At 31.7% G+C, this 14150-nt stretch overlaps 1 protein-coding gene across 2 annotated transcripts in view; it reads right to left on the bottom strand.

Moving 5' to 3' along the window:
- Positions 1–1827: 1827 nt before the first annotated feature.
- The window catches only part of LOC124367656 (TOX high mobility group box family member 4-like), a 270405-nt gene continuing 258082 nt past the window's right edge, over positions 1828–14150 (bottom strand). Inside the window, exons 7-12 of one of the 2 annotated variants that reach the window (XR_006922919.1) lie at positions 10108–10243; positions 7199–7279; positions 6452–6664; positions 5305–5418; positions 4163–4340; positions 1828–2450 (exon numbers count right to left, since the gene is read on the bottom strand). Coding sequence is in view for 1 of the 2 variants with exons in the window: in XM_046824654.1 (XP_046680610.1) it covers positions 2396–2450; positions 4163–4323; positions 5305–5418; positions 6452–6664; positions 7199–7279; positions 10108–10243 (760 nt within the window). In the remaining variant the exon portion in view is untranslated. The remainder of the gene's footprint in view (positions 2451–4162; positions 4341–5304; positions 5419–6451; positions 6665–7198; positions 7280–10107; positions 10244–14150) is intronic. The other variant, XM_046824654.1, reaches the window with a different exon arrangement.

Below are 14150 nucleotides of genomic sequence, written 5' to 3'. Positions count from 1 at the left end.
AACACATTATTCATAGTGGTGTTCAAGTTTGAGTACGTCAAGAAATACCAACAAAAGATTGAACCCATATCTCCAAAGCATAAGCTCAAGATCCTTCCTCATGATTTTGGAGAAAAACTATTTAAGTGTGTCTTTGGGAGAAGTTGTGGGTTAGATCACTTCAAAGTACAATGGATGCTTTTAAACTTAGAGACAGTTAAAATCTATCCCAACTGCATGGTTGGACTATGGTTAGGAACTTCAGACTGGTAATATTTGAAGTTCATTAATTTCCTTAATGTGCTTCCCCACCAGAATGTGCATGACATGGCAGTGTTTGTATGTTTCGTCCTTGGCCATTTACTGTTTCAAGAGACTATTGGTCACACGATAAAAGTGCTGCTAATGAATTCATGGTGATTCTATAAAGCATATGATGCTGTATATAACCCAGTGGTTTTAGGTTGTTTGATAATGAATGATTGGACTATAGCACCAGAGCAACTGTTTGACACTGATGACCTATGTTACTGACAATTGAGTGTTAAGTGGAATTCCTATGTTGAAGAACTCTTCTTCTAATCTTTGACGATCACTTGACACAGAATTTGGTTGTCTCAAAATCACAAATACCTTGAATCTTCCAGCTCTGCCACTTTCAAGAATCACAATTATTGGTATGAGATGCAGCTACAATTAACTTCATTAAGCGGAATAAAATTACCGTTAGTACTACAGAAACTTTACTCGGTCAGGCAAATCTTTCCATTTGTACCAAGTATTAGATTTGGCTGAATTCAAGAGGTGGAGAGTTTTATGGGTGCTTGCACCCATCTTATTATATTTTCTTGCTTATATCCTTCTTATTCTTAGTTTCCATGTACTTGCTTGCATAGTTAACAAATATTGGCTCATTAATAAGATTCAATGATCAAACTCAACAAATCTAACCTCCAGGTCTAGACCACATCTGGGAAACCCTAGCTAATAGCTATGTCCAAATTTTTGTGGATAAATTGAAAGGTTTGTTAGTTTAAAGTTTGTTATTGACATATAACACGTTTTGAAGATTGAAATCTAGCCTCTTCATCAGATGGGAAGATAATGAAAGATTTGTTTCTTGTAGTTTTGTGCATGCTGAATTCAAAATGTCTGTCTGATGATCTTAAAGGTATAAAAGGGAACCAGCAAGTAGAATGAAATCAGAATTAAAAATAGTGTACTGTTAAATCAAATGTGATGATGCAAAAATATTATTTATGGTATTTAAGTAATTCTTTTAATAACCTAAAGCATGTTACATTCTACATTTTATGATGTCATAGTCTTGTCCTTAGCTAGAATTAAAAGTAGTTTAATTTAATTTTATACTATGCCAAATAATAAAAAAAAAATACCAAGTGCTATTGTTAATGAAGAGCCAAAATTACAAAACTAATTTTACAATAATGTTTTCATGAGAGATTATAATAAACATGTTAAATTGTAGGACCTTAAAGCAAATTCAAATGCTAGAGAGAATTGCTAAGTGTCTCCTGAAAACGTACTGGCTATATATTTCTTGTTTTACTTTACGTTAATGTTCAATAGTGAAGGTGGAATGGTCATGGGTATCCTCTAAGCCTAAATACGACTAATAAATAGTTTTGTTTTTTGTATTAGAAGTGAAGACACAATAAACCATTTTCCTTTCTATAGACACAGGAATGTAAGGTTAAGTGTTAGAGAGGCATTTATAGTCCTAACTTCACCTTCTTATTTCTCATTTTGTTCTGTAAACACTGTTGCAGCAGACGTTACCTGGAAGATAGTGAGAAAATGAAGGACAAAGAAAACACAAACACATCATAATGTTTTTGTAATTTTAACGTTTATGGATTTCTCAAAATATCAACAAGTACATTTTTGGAAAAACAACCTACTAATTAATTACTTTACACTTTAAAAAATAACACCAGAACTGAAGGGAATGATTTGTAACCAAGTTATCATTACAAGGGCAACACGCCTTTATAAAACATAAAAAATCACCTAAGTGGCCCTACAAAATCAAACAACATCAGGTATAATCTAGATCTGGTATTAAAACAATTTGTACATCTCTAACTTGCAATCGTCGATATTCATAAAATACTCGATAAATCTCTATCATTACAAAATGTTTATACATAGACTCGAAAATTAAATTAACAACATGAGCATAAAACATAAATACTAACTTATCACTTTTTAAAATATAAACATTTTATACCTTGCCTTATATATTGATGAGAATTATCTAACAACTAATCTACCTACAATATGTAAATATGCGTTCACTTGAAAAAGGGCAAAACATGCAACAGTGGGCGGAGGGCCGGGCTGGGCGGGGTCACAGTCTTTGTACGGTATTTACAGAGGAACAACACCAGACACCTTATGTCACAGACGGGCCACTCTGGCTAGAGGCTACCCAAGAGTTGAACACGTCTCTGAAATTCACAAAGTCTTCTGTTAGTCCATCGGTTATTATGACACAATCAAACACTTAAAAACAGATATAACATAATATACTGTTCTAGAACAGTCACTAATATATTTACTAATATTGTGCTTTACCAAAGTTTTGTTGACTATTTAGCTTTAAAACTAGAAAATAAATAGACTAAACTAGTTATGACTGTGAAATTGGCAGAACAAGATAAATCAGGCTTATGTCACAGAACTTCAAATAATCACTGATTGCTTTAAATGGCTTGAAAACTATGTTTCAAAAGCTATTTATCAATTTGAATTTTGTTGGTCATCTTTTATTTAGCTTCAGTAGTGAACCCTGGAAAGAGAATATTAAGATAAATTTCATGAATATTTTCTGTATTCCACACCTACTAGCTTTACAATCTTAGATTAAGAAGCACACAATAATTAAACACAAGTCTAATTTTGAGCAATAAAGTCACTAACACCTCATTATGCAATGCACAACTTTTAAAGTTACTTAACAAGTAGCTACCCATAACATATTCTATATTTTTAATTCTTAGCAGGTCTTTGACAGCACATATTTGCAGAATAAAAATCAGGACAAATATCAATCAAAAATGTCACTAGGTGTCTAGAGGATACATATACATCCACTCTGTCATTGTAACTTACTGGAATGCCAAAAGTTGGATCGGTATCTTTCAATCCTCACAATTAATTGTTTTCGTTATCTATATACGTTCTTACTCCATTCAGATCAATAAATTTCATTCTTTGTAACGATAGCAGAAATGAGAATCCAAGTGGAGGCTTAGCTTATATGTCAAGTTTGGGTAGTATAGATTTGTCCTTTCATCTACTTTGCACCCAATTTGCTGAGATCAAAAAATTGATAATTGAATGCTTATAACCATATAACTTGTTTTACTACATCAATATTTAAAAAAAACGTACAGTCTTGGGTCATCTTCAGTTAGATTAAAAATGTAAAACTTCTACCTGGACTTTGACACGGTTTGAGATTCTATTTTTGCACTTTGAAGCCTGTTTCCTAACTTAGAAGTCTCACAATTGTAGTGCAAGGTTCAGATTCAGATTCAGATTAAGATAATTCTTTATTCATAGGTATTACAGTCAATACATTGAATAGTGTCATTAACTTAAGTATTCAACATTTCTTAAAATTAGGCTAATTTTACTTTATTGCATTTATAATTCCTTAAAAGAGTATAATACTTTGATTGTTAGGTAATCCTTAAGTATTTTTTTAAACTTATTTAATGATGGTTCAGCCTTAATATGTTCTGGAATTTTGTTAAAAAATTTAATTCCTGCATACTGAGGTTTCTTGCAAAAAAATGCCGAATGATGAGTGGGAATGGCAAAATCTTTACTTTGTCTGGTGTTATATTTGTGAAAATCACTATTAAATATTTGATCATGATATCTGAAGGTACCAAAGTTCTTCCCCAAACAGTGCAGAGTAAAGTCATATGAGAAATTAATTAATTAAACTTGACACTTTGTTCATTGAAAAATCAACAACAAACTGCACAGGCACGGTTGATAATTGCTATGGTGTGGTATAGACATCACCAGTCCACTCCACTCACACCCACAACCAATATTCCTACTGATACTCCAACCGTGAACACCAAGTCCTGTTTATACCTAACTTATCCTTGTACTAATTATACATTAGACTGTGTCGTGCACGGACCTGCAGTGGGTGACGACACACTCATTACTGCAATACTCGTCCTCCCACTCCGGGTTGGTGGTGGCAGGATTGGGACAGCCGTGGCGGATACACTGTAGAGGGTGGTTGTTGTTGTTGAGAGGGTGGCTCACTGACTGCTGGGGTTCTGACCCACCGCCCCCCTGTAACACCAAGACCACTAACCAGCTCAATTATTGGAGCTTCCATCCATGGGCTACCAACTAAGCGCTAATACCACTACACTTACTCTGCAGCTACAATTATTCATCTTTAAGACAATTATATTCTGAGAATTGCTTTATCATTTCCACTGTTTTAACAGATCCATGACAGTGACATTAATACAACTGAAAGGATAAACATTTAATATAGAAACCGAGGTACACACAACTGGCTCAAAATGTTCTAGTCACTAAAGCATTTTTTCAAACTTTGTTTTGGTCTCAATCGAGATCCATACTAAAGTTGATACATAATCAGCTGTAATAAACTTTAAATATTGTACAATTAATGATTATAAGTTATTATTTTGAAGTGAAAATTAGGTGCCAAATATTTAAACAAAAATAGAATGTAAAAATCAACTGTTTTTTATGAATGACACAAAAATTCCAATCATGTGAAGAATATTTTGAGGTTGAGTAAACTTATTTCAGCTGTGAGTTCAAGATTTTCTGATGTACTCAAATTCATACATCTTCACTAATAGTGATTACGTATCATGATACACTTAAGTTTAAAACATGCCAAATTAATGTTTCTTATAAGACTTAGAAAACACGTAATACTAAATGTTCCAGACTAGCATGTTGCATCATTTTGGTACAATTTGTCAACTTTATTTTGTTTCTAAATAATATTATGTAAACTTTATTCATCCACATAAAGTAGAGATCTGAAAGTGGATATTGAAAAGTTAGCATTTTTGTTTCTTGTAACTTAACTGTGGCATAAATTATGTTTTTTATTTACAATACTGTATTTGTAAATTACACAGTTTTTACCGAACAAACACTACATATAAAACCTCTAGTTCATTTAACATTTTGACATCAAACTATATTACAAACATTCCCGGATTAGCTTGAATGTTGATTAACATACCTTCGTTAATGCTAAGTAAAACTTTTAGAGCCTAATACCTGCTGTTGTTGCATGTAGTTTGAGCCGATGTTGTTTGTTTGAGGTTGTTGTGATGGTTGCTGTTGTTGTTGCGGTAGTTGCTGTTGCTGTCCCATATGGCCACCCATCATGCCCTGAGAAGCAAGCATCTACTTTAGCAATCTACAAGCTCTCAATAGATTTTACTTAAAAATGAGGATGGAAGAAAATCACGATAGAATCAGGGAGACAATAAGACATTCAACTAATTGATATATGTTATATTATATATTCTTAGAATTTTCTATTATACCATATAACACAAGGCATATTTAGCAAGTTCCCTTTAGTTCTCAGACCACCAGTAGTATTTCTTTCTTACTCCATACATGCATGTAGGTTTGCTATTTTAATACCTTTTCACTTATGTCCATAAAAATCAATTAATCTAGTTTTATTGATTTCCTATGATCATTTAAAATTTTTAAAAGAACTGATGGAATAATGGTTGATAAAAATACTTTGCAAACATATTTCTGCAATGAAATTCTGCAACTAATTTTGTCGTACGCTGTGTCTTGTTCACAAATGTGATGACTTTGTAATCAATCGCAGCTCCATTCATACATTTAAGTAGCGTATTACAATGGGCACTTCACATTTAGCAGGAAACGAAATGAAAATGGCCATCTCTAACCTTAAACACATCAGTCAATGGCCTACTGATGATTGGGACGGTAAATTTGTTTCTGCTGGCTTCTCACTACAATGTAGTGGTACCAACTTCCCCCGTGAAAATATTCCACATAAGCTATGTGCCTCTTAACCTTACATTCTGCACAACTCACGTACCAAATACTTAAACAGATGAAGGACCACTGTGATGAGTTCTCCAAGACTATTTGGTGAATGAGATGTATTCTTTTCTTGTTAAGACTGAATGTTTCCTAGTTGGATTAGTATGAGCAACCAACAGAACAATGTGACACCTAATATTTTTTGTAGATTTCAAAATCTGATTTAGAGAGATTTCTAATTCAGTAATTCAAACATATAACAGTTCTACACATATCATAAAACATGCATAAAACAGCTATTTTTTTTTCAATTTTTTGGACTTTTTTCATTTATCCTATCCAACACATCTACAAGAAATACTTGGAAACTAGACAAAAACATCGGACAGACCTGCTGACTGTGTTGCTGTTGCTGTTGTTGGTTGGTTGCCCTGTTGTCAGCCATCATGTGGGGCTTCTTATTCATGTTGGTGAGTGTTGTCATCTGCTGAGGGGAGGGGGCAGGCATGGGCGGGGAAGGGAGCCCAGTAGGTGGGGAGTACCCACTGTACCCTCCTCCGTACCCACCGTAAGCTCCGTACATGTTGTCCTGTTCTCCAGCACCCTGCAGACATCAACGGATTGGTGAACCAAAAAGTATTACTATGAACTTAAAATTATTCAGGTGGTACTTTCACTTTGAAAAATGTATTCTAGTTATTTAAATAAAAATAATCAGGAAAGATCGATATCAGATTTGATTTAATTTCTGTATTCACCGATGAATGGATGGAATAAATTAAAAAATGTAAGCTGTAATTTGTTTTAAGTAAAGAGAATTTTCATTTGAAAAATTCATGATTGCTTCTAAAAATTGCAAGTTTTTACACAATGGTACAAATAAATTTATGGTTGCCACAAATTAAAAAGGCCTGAGAAGGCTCAGAGATATTTGTTGTTTAGAGTAGAGTTTGAGTTGTAAAAACAGTCTGAAAACCCATAATCCAGAGTATCTGAGGTCTTAGGGTCCAACAAATTTAATTCTAAATCAGTAATGTAAAGCCACCAGTGTCATATAATATTCAAGTTGCTGAAAACTCTTCTCATTTCTCAATAATTGTATGTCAAGATCCAATGTTTGCATTTCTGTTGTACTCACTTTAGAGACTAAGCTTGCTCGATAAGCCGCTAAAGCTTTCAAATAATCCTTTTTGGCCGCTTCAGTCTTCTTCTTATATACCTGGAAAAAAGAACACTTGCTTTAAATACTTGTAAACACTAAATAACCTCATTGGTGCTTTTCTGTCACAATGATGTCCGTTAACATGCAAAGGTATAACTTCAAAATCCATACATTTATTTTATTATGAATCTCCTAGAAAAAAACCCATTTTTCTTTAGCAAATCCTACTTTATAAAGTGTAATTTTTGAGTTTATACGTAAAGCTCTTTTATTTATTGATTCTGGGAATCTTTTCAGTTCCATATATAGGAACTCAATGTCATCTGATAAGTGGACTAGTAACATAAAAATGTTGCTTTCCAGAAAAACAGGTACTGATTTATATTTCATCTTTGGCATTAAAATAATAGGATGCAAAATTTATAGTTATGACTGCTATATGTGACTTTGTATCGATAAAATTATTCCCTACTAGGTTACATTACCTAAATGTATGGTTGAATGTTTTTTAGTATATACACCGAGCCTTGTTATATCCCAGTAATACAGAGTGAATGAAATGGGATGAACCGAAATTATAAATGGTCTGAAACATCCGGTAAGCACACTTTATGTATGTTTACATTATTTACATCTCTTCACAAATTCTTTTATAACGGGAACACATTTCTTCCCCTCAAGCGAAAAGCTTTAGAAAAGTCTGCAGTTCTTTTATTAGCATGTGAATAAAGAATGAGTTCAAATAGATTACCATTCCTAAGGAGGGGGAGTTGCTATCTGTTGCTTATTTCATCTCTTCTTCTTCCCCTCCACCTTCCCCTCTTTCTCTCACACAAACACACACACTCAAAACATCGTACTGAATCTTTGATTATATCTTACATTGAAATTTCTTCTAAAGGTGCATTCAGCCCTCCCTTCCTGTTTTACATTTTCTCAATTTCCTTTCCCTCTCAAAGCACCCTTTGTGCATTCCACGAGCAACATTTCAGACGACCTTTGTCTTCTAAAGTACATTGTGTGTTTCAAATTTAAATTGCATACTAAACGTATAATACATACAGTAATAGAACATGGTAACATTTTAACTCTTTCAGAATGTAAACAAATTTTTGAAAATTTTTAGGTACGCATTTTTTGAACTGACCAAATTTCATAATGGACATACAAAGAAGACAACAGTGAAAATGGGGCAAGTCTAGTAGTCATAAATAAATCGTAAGTAGATTACTAAGTATTGTAAATACATAAATTATACATAATTGAATTGTCTATGACATGGTCATGTTTTTAATACTGTTTTTCAGTAGAACGGTTTGAAAATCATATATTTACTTGAATTTTGTTAAAGTTTACCACTAGTTTACTACAACAACAACAGTTTTTACTGTTTCAATTAACATTATTCTATTCCTTACATTCATTTCAATTAAAATAAAAAATGTTACTAGCATGAGTTAAAAAATAAGGTTTTATAAAAGAAATGTAACATTACTACCAAATTGACACTGCATGTTATATTGCACTGCAAATATAAGTTATGAAATGCTTTTGTAAGGATCTAAGGATATACAACAACATAATTTTTGTTTGTCGTATTTTTGTAATAACGAAAATACGACATGAGTATTACAAAAAAGTCAGCAGGTGGGCAGATATATGCCTGCTCACCTTTTTCATTAAATTAGCAGATAAACTGCTACCTCATCCTGAAAGGGGACTGTTTTACCAGATTGATAATTTTATTAGGTTAGTTTCTACTAAAAATATAGTAACTCACTGAAAATAAATCCATTTTAATTAATGTACAAATAATTTGGGAATACAGTACTTATATTTTGTTTACCAGTAATATAGTATGCTGACTTTATTATTACATTTTCATAATTGCACAAAATGATGTACTAGCGATGTTGAATGTATAAAAATGTAGTTGTGTTGTGGTAATTAGATGTAGGTAACTAAGTTGGGCACGACGACATAAAACTGTACAAAAGGCACAAGAACCTTCTTCAGATAGGAAAAGTAATGGCTTGATATTCTCGGTGAAATACTATCATAAGTACTTTTAAATATATTCATAGAAACTGTAATTAGAGGCTGTTTATTCCGAGAATAACAACCCCATTAAGGAGTCAGTGGGAAATCTTAGCGCTAAGTCGGTAATTACTTGCCATTTCCAAGGAAGCCATGTTTAAGCCGTCACCGTTATGAAAGTATTAAAAATTTTGTTTAGTAACTAATAATAACACATGTAAATTTCATAGTCTGAGTATGAAATTGTCGACTACAATTGTAACTTGTTTAGAAATATTCAAATGGGTAAAGAAATTGTAATGCCTATATGAAACTCAATAAAGTAAAAATGTTTTTTGCAGAAAGGCAAAGGTGTAGCAGTGACTATGTGAAAAGTCGAACAAAAGTTACAGAGCAGCAAAATTTAAACTTCACACTTATGTTGTTCTCTTTATATGGATATATTTTTAGATAATTTGTCTTAATTTTATAGAACTTTATGTGGTACCTATTTAATACATACACCTCCCTACCAATAACAAAATAATTAACTCACCTAATGTAATACGCTAGATTATATTCAAAATGTTATTTACTTGTCTAGGCAGTATTCCAAAAATCAAGAAATTCATTGACCATTGGGCAATTGTACAATAACAATATGGCTCTTCAAAGTACTGTGCAGCCAAACTTGTAATATGGTATTTAGTAATAATACAATGTAGAAAGCTTATTTTACAGCTTGACCTACTGGTAGTTGTGACTCATAAAATTTCCTAAGTCTTGCAAATTACACAAAAAAATTTTAAAATTGATGTTGGGTAACGCCAAACATTATCATACATGACATGGACGGGAATTGTATTTACATTTTTGTGTTCCGTATCCAGGGCGTCCCACATTGACGCAACAATCTTGGAGACCTCTCCAAAGCTCGCATTGGGGTTTTGCCCCTTGATGGCGGCTTGTGTGTCCCTGAAGAAGAGGGCATATGCCGATACCGGTCTGAAACAGAAAAAAAGACATTTACTTTTGTATACATTTTGAGCAACAACAATACCAAGCAAGCACAACAATTGGGACAGGAAGAATATTGAAACGGTAGAAATTGAGATTATTTCAGTAAGTGAAAAAGATGTAACCCTTCAAACTTAAAGAAATAAATGGAACTGTATATGTGCGAGTATTCGTTTTAATTGTCAATTAATAATTGTCAAAAAACGAAATAAATTGTAGAATTGAATTACTCCATAAAATCCTCTAGAGGGAGAATAAATGTTTCTACTGTGTGGTAAAAAATAAATGTGTACAAACTCTAATTGAAGTATAATAAATTAATAGAAACTGAACCGATATAAAGCTATTTGTGAAAATCTTAACCAGGACAGAATATTATGCAGAGGGTTACAGTCTATTAAAATCTGTTTCTTTTCTTTTTCTGGTGAGCTAAATAATAACGTTGAAAATAATGCTCTATTCAATAATTGCCGATTAGTAGGGAGGTAAAAATGTCACACTTGTTCTAGTAGTAAAACAGCGTTATTCATAATTTAGTTTTGAATAAAACAAACTACAAAGTCTACACCTCTCCTGACAATGTTACAATAAATCGATTACAGAAGCATTCAATTTGTACTATAATCATATTTTCCTAAATTGCCTTTGCTAACAAGATACTTCCCAACAATATTTCCAACCCAAGGGATACGATTCAATGACATTGTAATTTAGTTTAATATAATTGGATGTTTTGTATCTAAAGTATTAAGAGATAAATATGATAGAATCTTGTAGTTTATGTCCATACAGGTTTATCCTTACATTTCAGTATAGATTTTTTGGTTTGGTAAGCAAAGTGCGTACAATGTAGAGTGTTTTGTATCCCAAGAGTAGACAATGTTTATTCTAATTTTTATTTGAGAGTTTACACAAAGCGTGATTATGAAATTCTGCGAAGGGACTGAACAATAATTGCCGATTAGTAGGGAGGTAAAAATGTCACACTTGTTCTAGTAGTAAGACAGCGTTATTCATAATTTAGTTTTGAGTAAAACAAACTACAAAGTCTACACCTCTCCTGAAAATGTTACAATAAATCAATTACAGAAGTATTCAATTTGTACTATAATCATATTTTCCTAAATTGCCTTTGCTAACAAGAAACTTCTCAACAATATTTCAAACCTAAGGGATACAATTCAATGACATTGTAATTTAGTTTAATATAATTGGATGTTTTGCACCTAAATTATTTACTACTTTACGATACTTTACTTGAAGTTATTTACTACTTTCAGAGAGTGGATAACTTCTTACCCTTGATGCACCCAGCATTAATTTACATGTTATTTTATCATCAATCAAATGTTGCCAGTTTAACGATTTAATTTGTGAATACCAAAAACAAAAGTATGAAAATTGTAGTTATTTAAGTTATAGTAAGTTTAATGAAACTGAAAAAGAAACACAAAGGGACACATTTTTATGCTCTTTAGTTTATCAACGGATTTTAACTATGACAATCTGACAATAAACGTATCCTGATAAAGACTCAGTTATTTTATTCAAGATTTTCTTTATAATACTCATTATTTAAAAAGCTTTTTTCAAATAAGGTGTTTGTTGCAAAGTTTTTCAATATAACAGAAAGAGAGAGAGAGACAGTGTGAATACCTTTCCTGTTTCACTCGCGGTTGAAAATTACTGAATGTTAAAATATTCTCTCTCAGCAACTTTTGTTTACATCTGAATTCAAAGCTGCTTTGAAATAAAGTGATCTATGGAATGGATTCTTTCATTTAAATATTACATTTTTAATTAGAGAATTGTAATACATTTATTTATACCCAGTGCTCGGTTCGGACATTTTCTCACATATTAATATAATGTTGAATATTGCTGCATCTCATGAGTAAGAATATTCATTTACTAATGAGTATGATTTCAAAATTGTTTTGTAGTAAAATAAAAACAACTGAAAAATTCACGGTTCAAGTGGTGCAGAGGAGAAGTGAAGTTTAGAATTGGAAGCACATTCACAGAAAACCAAATATTTTATATGTTTAGCTTGGTTCAGTATTTTAAAATAAAGATTAATCCAGTACCCGAGACTGGTGTATCACATTTGATGTTTCAATAAAAATTTGTCAATTTCATTAGAAAAACATCAACGTATAGTATAGTAATATACAGCAGTTACTATAAAAATCCTGAAGACTAATTTTATCTGTTGTTAATTGATGACACAAGTTTTGGAATGCCAGTTTTGTGTGTTTACCAGTAACTTTTGATACATTTCCTTACTATTTTAAGTTTTCTTTTATACGCTATGTTTTACACATCTAGAATTTCTAATAAACATTTCATCTCTTTTACATCAGACGGTTTCTTTCATTTATAACAGTATTATACTAAAACAGTTTATAATATGGATTGGTTTGATCTTTTAAACAGTATCAAGGATTATAATATGTTAGTGAAATAGAAAATATTGAGGATCTCATGGAAAGAACAAAATAAGTTACAATTTGTACATATTTCAGGAGAACTCAATTTAAGGTTTAAGGAGAAAGACTCATAAGTTGACATCCAGCATATGAATTACGTTTTATGTATAACGATCGTTTCCTACTACGTTTTCATTTGTATCGAATTAATACTGTATCAGGAAACCCATAAGTAATTACTAAAGAACCAACATGAATCATTTCATAGAAAATAAATTCCAAAAAGAATATTACAACTAGAATAATGTTTCATTTCTGACTGTCTGCACACAAACAGTACTAAATTACAGTGGATAATTAATTTACTTAAAACATTTTGAAACAAAAGAGACCTTATGCAAGTAGTTCTTGATTAAATATATTATTTTAGTTGACGTAATACTTTCTTTCTGAAAATAAAACTTTGAAAATATTCAGTTTTACATTTTAAATATTAATTAACAATCTTACAGCATCCACTTATCGTTCAGTTAATTCTGAGATACAGTTTCTTTTTTTAATTTAACATTTTAATTACATGCAAGAACTCGTTTAGTGCAAATTTAAATTTAATGCTAAAAGCAAAAATTTCGACCAACTCTAAAATGAGCATTAAATTTTTTTATTCTTAGTTTAAACTTTAAAACTCTTAAAATGTACCTATTTCTCAGGTGATTAATATTTTGAGTTATAAAACGAATATTCAATTTTTTTATTATTTTAATCTTTCACTTTATACTATAGTATGCAAGGTTATAGTTTATACTTTTGTAAATTCTATTGCAATACATCCTTTATGTTCGTAATTTATAATACTTTAATTCTATATAGTGAATGATTTATTTATAAAGTTATACAGTTTTAATTCAAACTGAAACATGACAGGATTCATAGTCCACTAAGTCCATATTCAACTGTATAACATTGACAGGTACGATAAAAAGTGATTACATTGATTACATAGACCGGCAGAGTAGGACTCAGAGAGGTGGCTCTATACAGAAAAGCCATATACAGACATTCAATTACAATCAGTTATTACGGCTCATTTCCCCTGCAATAACTCTGCAATTTTCGACCCAGGAACCAATGTCCAGTCTCATACTAGCTTATTTCCTTTCGACACAGTTTCCAAAGCAACGTCAGAATTGATTCATCTCCATTACAAATCCTTTTGGGACCTTATGTCGACACATTTCGAGAGATTGAGAACTTCAAATAAGAGAGAACACAAAACATTCTCACACTTATATTATATTCTATCTTCTGATAATAATGGTTACAAACAGTTTCAATATGATTCTGGTTATTTCAACTGTCTTGCTACATTTGAAGTGTAGTAACCAAAAGTACTATGCCAATTAGATTTTTGATAAAATGGAACATTCAATTATTGAACTATAATTAAAATGTAATAAGCTGTCATA

This window comes from Homalodisca vitripennis, chromosome 8 (genome assembly GCF_021130785.1).
Source record: "Homalodisca vitripennis isolate AUS2020 chromosome 8, UT_GWSS_2.1, whole genome shotgun sequence".
In the NCBI taxonomy this organism is placed as follows: domain Eukaryota; kingdom Metazoa; phylum Arthropoda; class Insecta; order Hemiptera; family Cicadellidae; genus Homalodisca; species Homalodisca vitripennis.
This window is presented reverse-complemented; position numbering and strand designations above follow the sequence as displayed.